This window comes from Dendrobates tinctorius, unplaced genomic scaffold (genome assembly GCF_039654945.1).
Source record: "Dendrobates tinctorius isolate UK_male_01 unplaced genomic scaffold, ASM3965494v1 ptg000054l, whole genome shotgun sequence".
Classification (NCBI taxonomy): domain Eukaryota; kingdom Metazoa; phylum Chordata; class Amphibia; order Anura; family Dendrobatidae; genus Dendrobates; species Dendrobates tinctorius.
In genome coordinates this window covers 1866130-1880809 of record NW_027361722.1, presented here as the reverse complement: position 1 = coordinate 1880809, position 14680 = coordinate 1866130, and the positions used below count along the sequence as shown (strand labels likewise).

General features: G+C 44.4%; 1 protein-coding gene across 8 annotated transcripts in view; it reads right to left on the bottom strand.

Annotated features, from left to right (window-relative positions):
• Positions 1 to 14680, bottom strand: part of STXBP5L (syntaxin binding protein 5L) — a 340555-nt gene that overhangs the window by 66777 nt on the left and 259098 nt on the right. For all 8 annotated transcript variants that reach the window (XM_073576992.1, XM_073576994.1, XM_073576997.1 and 5 more), the window contains one exon: positions 11268 to 11333. In XM_073576992.1, the coding sequence (XP_073433093.1) occupies positions 11268 to 11333 (66 nt within the window). The remainder of the gene's footprint in view (positions 1 to 11267; positions 11334 to 14680) is intronic.

Here is a 14680-nt window from a genome sequence, read left to right as displayed (position 1 = left end):
CTGGATAAGAATGAAGTGATTAAACAGAGTCAGCATGGGTTTGTAACTAATAAGTCATGTCAGACTAACTTAATTTCCTTCTATGATGGTATCACTGATTGGGTGGATCAAGGAAATGCTGTAGATATAGTATATCTTGACTTCAGCAAAGCATTTGACAAAGTCTCTCATACAATCCTTATTGAAAAAATGACTAAGTATGGAATGGACAAGGCAACTGTTAGGTGGATTCATAACTGGCTTAGTGATCGGACCCAAAGAGTGGTCGTAAATTGCTGCACATCCAGTTGGAAGAATGTCTCAAGTGGGGTACCACAGGGCTCTGTCCTGGGCCCTGTATTGTTCAACATCATCTTTATCAACGATTTAGATGAAGGAATTGAGGGTAAACTGATTAAATTTGCTGATGACACAAAGCTAGGAGGGATAGCTAATACTAGAGAAGAGAGAGAGAGGATTCAAAAAGATTTAAATAAACTGGAGAAGTGGGCAGCAACTAACAGAATGGTTTTTAACAGGGAGAAATGCAAAGTACTACATCTGGGCAATAAAAATGAAAAAAAGCATATATAGAATGGGAGGAATAGGGCTAAGTGACAGCACATGTGAAAAAGACTTGGGTATACTAATAGATCACAGACTGAATATGAGTCAACAGTGTGATGCAGCAGCAAAAAAGGCAAATGCAATTCTAGGATGTATTAACAGAAGCATACAGTCTAGATCACGTGAAGTCATTATTTCCCTCTACTCCTCTTTGGTCAGACCTCATCTGGAATATTGTGTCCAGTTTTGGGCACCACATTTTAAAAAAGACATCAACAAACTGGAGCAAGTTCAGAAAAGAGCGACCAGAATGGTGACCGGTCTGCAAACCCTGTCTTATGAGGAAAGGTTGCAGGATTTGGGAATGTTTAGTTTGCAAAAGAGAAGAGTGAGAGGAGACTTAATAGCTGTCTACAAATATCTAAAGGGCTGTCACATTGTAGAAGGATCAACTTTATTCTCATTTGCACAAGGAAAGACTAGAAGCAATGGGATGAAACTGAATGGGAGGAGACACAGATTAGATATTAGAAAAAACTTTTTGACAGTTAGAGTGATCAATGAGTGGAACAGGCTGCCACGAGAAGTGGTGAGTTCTCCTTCAATGGAAGTCTTCAAACAGAGGCTGGACAGACATCTGACTGGGATGATTTAGCGAATCCTGCTTTGAGCAGGGGGTTGGACCAGATGGCCCAGGAGGTCCCTTCCAACTCTACGATTCTATGATTCTATGATCAGGGAGGCAGAAGCAGTCAGGTGTGTAATACTGACCTGTGCTCTGCATTTTCTCCTGTTCTTCTGACACATGGCCATTCATCCTGACTCATACAGGCTTTAGGCTTATAATCTATACTGTGTCCTGACCGCTGCTGTTCAGCGTCATGACCTTACTATGTAACACCTGACCACTGACGTAGTCCTAACGTTGCACAGTAGTGCCTGTCAGGAAACAGTACAGTAGATGAGGGGGGCTGCATTATAATTCATGAGGGGCTCTGCATTGTATTCTATGAGGGGGCACTGCATTGTAATCTGAGGGGGGCTGCATTATACTCTATGAGGGGCTCTGCATTATACTCTATGAAGTGGCACTGTATTATACTTTGAGGGGGCGCTGCATTATACTCGCAGGGGGGCTGCATTGTACTCTATGAGGGGGGCTACATTATACTCTATTGAGGACTATGGGGAGTGCATTATACTATATGTTCTATATGAATCATAGAATCATAGAATCGTAGAGTTGGAAGGGACCTCCTGGGCCATCTGGTCCAACCCCCTGCTCAAAGCAGGATTCGCTAAATCATCCCAGTCAGATGTCTGTCCAGCCTCTGTTTGAAGACTTCCATTGAAGGAGAACTCACCACTTCTCGTGGCAGCCTGTTCCACTCATTGATCACTCTAACTGTCAAAAAGTTTTTTCTAATATCTAATCTGTGTCTCTTCCCATTCAGTTTCATCCCATTGCTTCTAGTCTTTCCTTGTGCAAATGAGAATAAAGTTGATCCTTCTACAATGTGACAGCCCTTTAGATATTTGTAGACAGCTATTAAGTCTCCTCTCACTCTTCTCTTTTGCAAACTAAACATTCCCAAATCCTGCAACCTTTCCTCATAAGACAGGGTTTGCAGACCGGTCACCATTCTGGTCGCTCTTTTCTGAACTTGCTCCAGTTTGTTGATGTCTTTTTTAAAATGTGGTGCCCAAAACTGGACACAAATGAGACCTGCATTATACTGTAATGAGGACTATCGGGAATGCATTAAACTATATGGAGGACAATGGGGTACATAATACTATGGTGAGTGCATTGTACTATATGGAGGATTATGGCGGGTGCATTATATAATATGTAGGACTATGGGATGCATTATTCTATATTGAGAACTATGGGGAGTGCATTATACTATAGGAAGAATATGGGCTGTGCACTATACTATATGGAGGACTATGGGGCATGCATTATACTGAATGGAGGACTATGAGGTGCATTATAATGTATGGAGGACTGTGGGGTGTAGATTATACTATATGGAGGACTATGTGGAGTGTATTATACTATATGGATGTCATGATCCAGTCCACAGTTTGTTTTCTGCTGTCTTCTCTTTGGACTGGTCATGCAGGGGTTGATCCCCTTTGACTCGTTCTGGAGCTGGCTGGGCCATTTCAGTCCTCTGCAGCCTGCGGGCCAGCATCAGCTATACTGCAAGCTTCCAAGCTACTGCCTCTGACCTGTATTCCTTTAGTGTTCCTTCTGCCCCTGATTACCTGGATTTGTGTATTACTCAGCTTGATCCCTGGACTCTGCTTCTGTTTTTTTTCTGTTTCTGATACCACGCTTTCCGACTGGCTTTTGACCATCTGGCTTGTACCCTGACCATGTTCTACGTTTCTGATACCACATTCCCGGTAGGTCCTCACTTCTCGCTCGTCCCTGACTACGCACTTGCTGTCTCCCTTGGTACTTCTGCTCCTGACAGTTGCCGACTTCGGCTAGTCTGACCACTCTTTCGTTACCTGTGACACCTGTGCTGTTGCTCTGTGTTACTACGCTGTGTGTGTGTGCAACCTCTCTTCCCTCACTAGCACCCCCTGGTGGAGGTTGCGCTGTACTGCACTGCAGCAGCAAGTTACAATGGAGTACTATGGGGAGTGTATTATACTATATGGAGAACTATAGGGAGTGTATTATACAATATGGATAGCTATAGGAAGTGTACTATACTATATGAAGGGCTATGGGGCACATTATACTATATGGAGGACTATGGGGTGTGCATTATACAATATGGAGGACTAAAGGGTGTGTATTATACTATGTGGAGTACTATGGGGTGTATTATACTAAACAAGCAAAATGCGGCCTATTCATTGAGTGATTGGATTGTTTATGCTGGATCAAAAATCATTGTTCTCAGCAGCACATCGCCCCATGAAAACTGCAGATATGCTGCTGATAACATGATACTGTATGGGGACAGATTGATCTAATAAATATGCTCTAATAGTGATTGTTCTGTCTCCATCATTCTTCCTCATCCGGTGTAAAGAGACACGAAAATAAGCATCGAACGGCTTCAACATTGTCGATCAAGCTCGTTTAGCGGCCTGAACTCAGCGCATGTAAATTGTTTCTGTGTGATGATGCAACATGTGAGCATTTGGGGCCCCACTTTGCCAAGAGCCCCACTTTGTCTAAAACTGGCCCTGCCTAGGTTATGGGTCTTCCATCAGGACAATGACCCCAAATATATTTCAAGAAGCACCAGAAATGGATGGAAACATAGTGCTGAAGAGCTCTGAATTGGCAAATCCCATTGATCACCTGTGGAGAGTTGTCCAAAAGCTGAGAGGTGTAAGAAGCTTATTGATGGTTATAGGAAGCGATTGATTGTAGTTATTTATATCAGAGGGTGCAACCAAATATTAAAAGTGAAAACAATTTTGTCCGGCCCATTTTGGGGATTTTATGTGAAGTTATTTTCGCAATTTGCCTTTTTTTCTGTTTTTTTTTGTGTTGTTCCAATACACACAAAGGAAATAAAAGTGTATAACAAAACAAAAAATTGCCGACACTTTTGTCTGTGACTGTATGCCCCTCTCTCTGTATGCATGGAGGTGTGGGCCCCTTTAATGCTCTGTAGAGTATCTGCCTCCGCCGGTAGACTTCCAGTTCACATCTGCGCCTGTCACCGATCTCCGAGGAATACACCGTGTAGGACTCAGAATCTCAGTAATTACTGCTCTCACCCACGCGTCTACCTCCTATTGATCTGTCACTATCTGACCCTCTCTATACTGTGAACAGGAGTAAAGACCTGGACCTGCGGATGTCATATCGCAGCTCGACAGGCGGGACTGTGATGTCCCAAGTGTCCTGTGCTGCTCAGTACAGAGGCCGCCACCTGCAATTCATGTCTCCTTATGTCAAAGACAAGCGGCATCACTTCATGTTCTCAGTGATCCTCCCTGACAAGCACTTTCCACTATTCCCAGAGCCTTTTCATAGACTGACGACAGCACCACTGAGACGGTAAATAAGTGGATATAAAAAGTATACACCCCTAATAAAATCACAGGTTTTTGGCATGGAAATAAATCCCACCAACAAGAATCATTTCAAAACTTTTTTTCCCACTTTAATGTTGTCCATAATCTGTAGAAATCCATAGAGAAACAAGCTAAAACCAATTAAATGGGGAAAATAAAAATAACAAACTAAACTATTCTGGTTGCATAAGTGGGCACACCCTCCTATAAGCTGGGGTTGTGCTCAGAATCAGCCGGTCACATTTCCCCCATGTTACACAGTAGTCAGCGCTCGGCCGCCATCATGTACAGGGATTCTGATTAACCCCAGAGAAACTGTCGCTGTTCTAGGACCATTTTCCTGACGTTTTCTGGTCTATAAACAGCTGACAACACAGCAAAGGATCTCAGTGTGGAAAGTTGTCAGTCAAGAGAAGGTGCAAAAACATTTCCCTGGCATTAGACACTGTGAAAATGTCATCAAGAAGTGCCTTAAATTTGGTACAACAATAACATTATCTAGAACTGGATGTCCCTCAAAGATTAATGAAAAGACAAGAAGAAATTTGGTTTGGGAGGCTGCAAAGAGGCCGACAGCAACATTAGAGGAGCTTCAGGAAATCCTGGCCAGAGCAAGGAGTGGGGTTGTGGCGCTCACCACGTTGTGCATTACATCAGTGGAAATTGGAAATTCGATGGTGGGTGCCGATCGCCCAGGTGAGTACAGCCAAAATAGGAGGCAGGAGAATTCTGTCCGGCACATTCATCCAGGTAATAAAACACAACATTTTATTATTAGGTGAACATTAAAATGAATAGGATAAAACGGAAACCAAAAAACATGTGGGAAAACATGCTATGTCTCATGAGACCAAGATGGAACTTTTTGATCATAATTCCAAGAGGTGCAAAGCTAACACTGCACATCACCAGAAGATCACCATGCCCACAGGGAAGCATGGTGAGGGCGGGCCGCATTGTGCTCTGGAGCTGATTTTTGTCAGCTGGAACTGGAGAGGGAATTATGAACAGTTAATTAATTTATCAGTTAATTTTGCATCAAAACCTCCAGCTGAAGATGAATTTCACCTTTCTGGACAACAACCCTAAGCGACCTACAAGTCAGCATAAGAACAATTCAACAGAAGAAGATAGAAGTTCTGGAATGGCCCTGCCTGATCCCAGACCTGAACACAAGAGACAATCTGTGACCTGAAGAGGGCGCTGTACACAGGAGATGCCCCCGCAATCAGTCAGCTGTGGAGATGTGGAGCTACTGCAGGGAAAAGCCAGCAAAGGTCGCCAATTCCTGATGTTAAACTCTGTTCCAAAAAGACTGAACGCTGCCAGAAACCCACAGGGGACTGCAACACAACATTAGTGATTCATGCAATCTCATTATTTACTTCTTTCTTTTTCAATTTCTTTCTCAATGGATTTGTATAGATTATGTGTGACAATAAAGTTGGAAAATGCTTTTTTACATTACAAAAATCTGGCACTTTAACCCCTTCCCAACATCTGCCACACATGCACATCGCAATTTGGGAACAGGTACAAGGCAGATAAAGGCTGTGACACGCAGCCAAGATCTGTCTATAAAAACCATCATTAGTGGCAAACTGGCATGGGGGTGCGTCATTCTACCCGCTCACTGGCTGCCCTGTGAGGCGATTGCAGGGCGACGACGTGTGCCTACGACAGCTGAGGGTCTATTGAAGACCTCCGTGCCTGTCATCATGTAGCTCTGATGAAATCTAGCCTGTGGCCGAGCTTCAAAGAAGACCGTGATTTTTGCTACATACAGCAATACGGTGCCACTGCCGTATATAGTACCATTGATCAGACGATCACAGGCTCCAGTCCCCTAACGGCGCTAACAAATACAGGATCTGAGGTGACTCAGTCACACTGTGCCCAGAGCATCACAGGGAACGGGATGACGGGAGTAGTTTTATTATACTTATGTGAGGCAAATGTGGGGGCCATCATACTGTGTAAGGGGCTTTTGGAACAGCATGCTTGTGTAGGGGGGCTGCCGGGACTTAAAACTTGTGTGAGGGTCATGATACTGTTTGAAGGGCTGTGGGGATTATCATACTGTGTGGGCAGCTTTGGGTCTGTCCATCAAAATGTGTAAGGGGCTGTGGGGAAATCATACTATGTGTGTGGGGCTGTGGAGATATCATACTGTGTGTGTGGGGCTGTGGGGACATCATACTGTGTGTGTGGGGCTGTGGGGATTATCATACTATGTGTGTGGGGCTGTGGGGACATCATACTGTGTGTGTGGGGCTGTGGGGACATCATACTATGTGCGTAGGGCTGCGGGGGAACATCATACTATGTATGTGGGGCTGTGGGGACATCATACTGTGTGTGTGGGGCTGCGGGGGAACATCATACTATGTGTGTGGGGCTGTGGGGACATCATACTGAGTGGGCAGCTTTGGGTCTGTCCATCAAAATGTGTAAGGGGCTGTGGGGAAATCACTATGTGTGTGGGGCTGTGGAGATATCATACTGTGTGTGTGGGGCTGTGGGGACATCATACTGTGTGTGTGGGGCTGTGGGGATTATCATACTATGTGTGTGGGGCTGTGGGGACATCATACTGTGTGTGTGGGGCTGTGGGGACATCATACTATGTGCGTAGGGATGCGGGGGAACATCATACTATGTATGTGGGGCTGTGGGGACATCATACTGTGTGTGTGGGGCTGCGGGGGAACATCATACTATGTGTGTGGGGCTGTGGGGACATCATACTGAGTGGGCAGCTTTGGGTCTGTCCATCAAAATGTGTAAGGGGCTGTGGGGAAATCACTATGTGTGTGGGGCTGTGGAGATATCATACTGTGTGTGTGGGGCTGTGGGGACATCATACTGTGTGTGTGGGGCTGTGGGGATTATCATACTATGTGTGTGGGGCTGTGGGGACATCATACTGTGTGTGTGGGGCTGTGGGGACATCATACTATGTGCGTAGGGATGCGGGGGAACATCATACTATGTATGTGGGGCTGTGGGGACATCATACTGTGTGTGTGGGGCTGCGGGGGAACATCATACTATGTGTGTGGGGCTGTGGGGACATCATACTGAGTGTGTGGGGCTGTGGGGACATCATACTATGTGCGTAGGGCTGCGGGGGAATATCATACTATGTATGTGGGGCTGTGGGGACATCATACTGTGTGTGTGGGGCTGCGGGGGAACATCATACTATATGTGTGGGGCTGTGGGGACATCATACTGAGTGTGTGGGGCTGTGTGGACATCATACTGAGTGTGTGGGGCTGTGGGGACATCATACTATGTGCGTAGGGCTGCAGGAACATCATACTGTGTGTGTGGGGCTGTGGAGATATCATACTGTGTGTGTGGGGCTGTGGAGATATCATACTATGTATGTGGGGCTGTGGGGACATCATACTGAGTGTGTGGGGCTGTGGGGACATCATACTATGTGCGTAGGGCTGCAGGAACATCATACTATGTGTGTGGGGCTGCGGGGGAACATCATACAATGTATGTGGGGCTGTGGGGACATCATACTGTGTGTGTGGGGCTGTGGAGATATCATACTGTGTGTGGGGCTGTGGGGACATCATACTGTGGGTGAGGGGCTGTGGGGACATCATACAGTGTGTGGGGCTGTGGGGACATCATACAGTGTGTGGGGCTGTGGGGACATCATACTATGCTCGTGGGGCTGCAGGAACATCATACTATGTGTGTGGGGCTGCGGGGGAACATCATACTATGTGTGTGGGGCTGTGGGGAAATCATACTGTGTGTGTGGGGCTGTGGGGACATCATACTATGTGTGTGGGGCTAAATGAGAAACTGGGTCTGAGCAGAAAAAGTAAATTAATGTGCATGCAAAATGTAATTGCATATGAACACATGACCTTTACACAGAGAAAACCAAAAGCAAAACACAAAACAAATATCCTGGAATAAAAAAGTAAAAAAATATTGCAAAAATTGCATGAGGTAGTAATAATAGTAATAATAAGGGTATTTAGTTAACATAATTTTGATCAAAATAATGTAGAAGCCATCCCGCCACGTCACGGCAACCCTTGTGGGACAGTCCTAACTCTTGTATTTAAAACCTTTCCACTTGTCAAGTGACGTAAATGTGAACAAGGACAGAGGGACTGAACCACCAGTAATAGTATAGGCCAGACTGCCTGTCTGGCCTATACTATTACTGGTGGTTCAGTCCCTCTGTCCTTGTTCACATTTACGTCACTTGACAAGTGGAAAGGTTTTAAATACAAGAGTTAGGACTGTCCCACAAGGGTTGCCGTGACGTGGCGGGATGGCTTCTACATTATTTTGATCAAAATTATGTTAACTAAATACCCTTATTATTACTATTATTACTACCTCATGCAATTTTTGCAATATTTTTTTACTTTTTTATTCCAGGATATTTGTTTTGTGTTTTGCTTTTGGTTTTCTCTGTGTAAAGGTCATGTGTTCATATGCAATTACATTTTGCATGCACATTAATTTACTTTTTCTGCTCAGACCCAGTTTCTCATTTGTTTCATTGTGCATTCTGTGCATATAAGGGTGTGACCGCCCTGTTTCTGAGTTGGAAAATCCATCCTGTCTGGCCTATACTATTACTGGTGGTTCAGTCCCTCTGTCCTTGTTCACATTTACGTCACTTGACAAGTGGAAAGGTTTTAAATACAAGAGTTAGGACTGTCCCACAAGGGTTGCCGTGACGTGGCGGGATGGCTTCTACATTATTTTGATCAAAATTATGTTAACTAAATACCCTTATTATTACTATTATTACTACCTTCATGCAATTTTTGCAATATTTTTTTACTTTTTTATTCCAGGATATTTGTTTTGTGTTTTGCTTTTGGTTTTCTATGTGTGTGGGGCTGTGGGGACATCATACTGTGTGTGGGGCTGTGGGGACATCATACTGTGTGTGGGGATGTGGGGACATCATACTGTGTGTGTGGGGCAGTGGGGACATCATACTATGTGTGTGGGGCTGTGGGGACATCATATTATGTATGTGGGGCTGTGGGGACATCATACTGTGTGTGGGGCTGTGGGGACATCATACTATGTGTGTGGGATTGTGGGGACATCATACTATGTGTGTGGGACTGCAGGGACACCATACATGTGGGTGTTATGGGCTGGCGGAACGCACCAAATAATAAAGATGAAATAATATATAAGGTGCGTTCGCAGCCCAGGGCCCACCGTGCAGAGGTGACCAACTGCAGCTAAAACAATGGGGAGAAGGTGTGAAGGAGAGCCGGACACCAGTGGGAAAACACTAACCCAGTGCGAACAGGCATGAACCCCGTTACTTCACGAGGCACGTGCCAGGCAGCGAACAACCGCAACCTGTTAGCGTCACAGGTCACGGTAGTGTGAACTACCGCTTAGTACGGGTGCACTGTCTGCCCTGACAGATGCCACTAACCAGTCTATCAACTGAGCTGTAAAGCGTTCATGAGGTGCACGGCGTTACTTAGGCGGACGCTGCGGTAGCGGTCGTCCAGAAGGACTGTACTGGCCGACGCCCAAGGCGCAAGAGGAAGAAGATGAGAAACACTGCGGCGCGATGCAGTGTCAGAGCTGCTGTGCTGACTCCAATTCCTAACCCTAACACATGCGTAATATCCAGGAAGGGGGAATTATAATGCATCAGTCACCAAGCTCATTCATCCATCATCACACATACACTAAGTACTATAGCCTCAGAGTCTATCATAGCGCATGGTGGGGCGGCCATGCGAACCTTTTATAGCCGTGCCCTTCCTGATCCTTAAGATGGACCAATCAGAACTGGAGAAGGACCTGAGCATGTGACTCCCAATCCCTTCATCTAAACATAATAAATACAGTGGCAGGTAAAAGTTTGTCCACTCCTGCTCAAAATTACTATTATTGTGAACAGTTAAGCAAGCTGAAGATGAAATGATCTAAAAGGCCTAAAGTTAAAGATGACAGATTTCCTTTGTACGTTCGCTGCGTGCAAAGCGCTGCCTTCTATTGAACACATCCAATTAATTCTATGGATTATAATTCTGTTGTACAGACGGGCCTCTATTGACATCCTGCGGTCCTGAAAGAAGCGCCGCATGTCAGACTCCGCTGGTGATTTGCGGGCGGCTATGGACGCACAGTGGATATGGAATTTCTGGAAATCCCATCCACTATGCTGTAACATCTGGCTGCTGTGGGTTTTACGCTGCATAAATACTGTACGTTAAACCCGCAGCAGTTCCTGAACGTGGGAACGTACCCTCATGGCCAAAGTAAGTTTCACCTCTGAGCCACTTCCCTTCTCTCCTCTATATCTATTCACTGAGTTTCTCTGGAAGATTCCTTGCATAAGTCCTTTCACCTTTGCACTGCGCTCTTTGCTGTATTCTGTCTGGGCCTGCTTCAGCATAAGCCTGCAGCTATTGCACACTACAGCAATTGCATCCTCCATTGTAACCACGGACATCATCATTATATTGTCCCTAGTGTGTATATATATATAAATATACACACACATATGTGTATCATCTGCACACCTGTGAGAGCTTATAGTATGTATTTATGAGGGGGCGGCTGTGGAGACCCTCATTTGAGATGGCAGTGCAGTTGCTGGATAGATATGGCCCCTACTGTAAGGAGCTTATCCCATGTACCTGACGTGGGAGACTTGCAGCGATCCAGCTCCAGGGACACGGGGCTGTCTGTGAGTTCTGTCAGACCTGCAAGGAAAAACACCCATATTATTATAATGAGAAAGAGAAGAAGGGCTGTGAGGAGCCCCTGGGGACCCACCTGCACATAACAATGTTATTACTCACTTCCAAACCCCAAAATAGTCAGAAATTATTCTCAGGTTTATAAATATTTGCAGGAAATAAAGCGACACGGGAGCTGCGTACACTTCTTATCTGGCGGGTGCAGGGACCTGACGATTCATGATACCTGGGGACGCTGCCGTAACATTCACCGTGGTGCAGCAGAGTAGCGGTATCGGGACATGGGGATTAGCCGCCAGCTACACAAAAAGAGCCAGAACATAGGAAATGTACAGCAAAAGACAGCATGATGTCCAAGCAATGTGCGACAGGCTGAGGCCACGAAAATGCTTCTGTGCAGTCCAGGTCATTTATGAAAAAGTGTTATCTGTTCCTTTATAATTTAATGGCGAGACGAGGAGGCAGCACTATCTGTACCTGTATCATTTACAGGGAGTGACAGAGGAAGTATTACCTGTGCCTGAATAATTTCCAGGAAATGACAGGGAAACCGCATTAAATGTACCCACATTAGTTACAGGAGAGACAGGGGGTAGCACTACCTGTACCTATAGAATTGAAGGGAAAAACAAACACACAGTACTATCTCTACCTACATCATTTAGAGAACGGCAGGCAATACTATCTATGTATATCTACAGTTAGGGCCATATATATTTGGACAGAGACAACATTTTTCTAATTTTGGTTCTAGACATTACCAGGCAGTCATTGCCAACAAAGGGTTTTCAACCAAGTACTAGAAATGAACATTTTAGTTACAATTATTTAATCTGTCCAATTACTTTTGGTCCCTGTAAAAACAGGGGGGCACATGTTAAGGAGCGGAAACTCCTAAACGCTTCATCCAGTGTTAATGTGGAGACCCTCAAATGAAAGCTGAAAGTCTGAACTTCAACTGTATCTGAATGGTTTGGTTTAAAATTCATTTTGGTGATGTCTAGAACCAAAATTAGAAAAATGTTGTCTCTGTCCAAGTATATATGGACCTAACTGTACATAATATACAGATAGAGACAGGGAGGCAGTACTATCTATAGCTACAGAATTTATAGATAGGCAGCACTATCTGTAACTGTTATTTACAGAAAGAAGTGGGGAAACAGTACTATCTGTACTGACATCACTGAAAAGAAGAAACAGGGACACAGTAATATCAGCAAATAAGTCATTTATAGGAAGAGACAAGGAGGCAATACTATCTGCAAAGAAAAGAAACAGGGAGGCAGTAATATCTGTAACTGCATAATTTATGGCAAGAGAGGAAGTACTATCTGTAAGTATATCATGTACAGAAAGAGACAGTTCTGCCTCCATGATAGTACTGCCTGTCTATCTGTAACTAAATCAATTACATGAGCAATAGGGAGGCAGTACAATCTGTAACTACATCACTTACAAAAAAAGACAGGCATACAGGACAGGAGAGAGGCACACAAGAAAGGAGTACTATAAAAACAGGGGAGGCAGTACTATCTGTAACTATATCATATACAGAAAGAACAGAGGCAATACTATCTGTAACTGCATCACTTACAAGATCGATAGGGAGGCAGTACTATGTTTAACTACAACATTTACAGAAAAATACAGGCTCACAGTACTACCTGTAACTGTATCATTTATAGGAGACCGGCACACAAGAAACCGGCAATATAAAGAAACAAGGAGGCAGTACTGTCTACCCCTACTTCATATACAGAAAGAGACAGAGAGGCAGTACTGTCTGCCCCTACTTCATATACAGAAATACACAGAGAGGCAGTACTGTCTGCACCTACTTCATATACAGAAATAGACAGAGAGGCAGTACTGTCTGCCCCTACTTCATATACAGAAATACACAGAGAGGCAGTACTGTCTGCACCTGCTTCATATACAGAAATACACAGAGAGGCAGTACTGTCTGCCCCTACTTCATATACAGAAATAGACAGAGAGGCAGTACTGTCTGCCCCTACTTCATATACAGAAATAGACAGAGAGGCAGTACTGTCTGCACCTGCTTCATATACAGAAATAGACAGAGAGGCAGTACTGTCTACCCCTACTTCATATACAGAAATAGACAGAGAGGCAGTACTGTCTGCACCTACTTCATATACAGAAATACACAGAGAGGCAGTACTGTCTGCACCTACTTCATATACAGAAATAGACAGAGAGGCAGTACTGTCTGGACCAACTTCATATACAGAACTAGACAGAGAGGCAGTACTGTCTGGACCAACTTTATATACAGAAATAGACAGAGAGGCAGTACTGTCTGGACCAACTTTATATACAGAAATAGACAGAGAGGCAGTACTGTCTGCACCTACTTCATATACAGAAATACACAGAGAGGCAGTACTGTCTGGACCAACTTTATATACAGAAATAGACAGAGAGGCAGTACTGTCTGCACCTACTTCATATACAGAAATACACAGAGAGGCAGTACTGTCTGGACCAACTTTATATACAGAAATAGACAGAGAGGCAGTACTGTCTGCACCTACTTCATATACAGAGACAGAGAGGCAGTACTGTCTGGACCAACTTCATATACAGAAATACACAGAGAGGCAGTACTGTCTGCACCTGCTTCATATACAGAAATACACAGAGAGGCAGTACTGTCTGCCCCTACTTCATATACAGAAATAAACAGAGAGGCAGTACTGTCTGCCCCTATTTCATTTACAGAAAGAGACAGAGAGGCAGTACTGTCTGCCCCTACTTCATTTACAGAAATAGACAGAGAGGCAGTACTGTCTGCACCTACTTCATTTACAGAAAGAGACAGAGAGGCAGTACTGTCTGCACCTACTTCATATACAGAAATACACAGAGAGGCAGTACTGTCTGCCCCTACTTCATATACAGAAATAAACAGAGAGGCAGTACTGTCTGCCCCTATTTCATTTACAGAAAGAGACAGAGAGGCAGTACTGTCTGCCCCTACTTCATTTACAGAAATAGACAGAGAGGCAGTACTGTCTGCACCTACTTCATTTACAGAAAGAGACAGAGAGGCAGTACTGTCTGCACCTACTTCATTTACAGAAATAGACAGGGAAGCAGTGCTCTCTGTCACTACATACTACATTTACAAAAAGAGAGGGGAAAGCAGTACTATCTGTAAATACATAATTTGCAGGAAGAGACAGGGAGACAGTTGTCAGCTCCTATATCACTTACAGACAGAGATGGAGGCAGAGACATATGTCATTTAGGTAAAGATTCAGTCCTGTAGACCTATCTGTAACTATGTCATTTAGAGACAGTAACACAAGCAACACTATTTG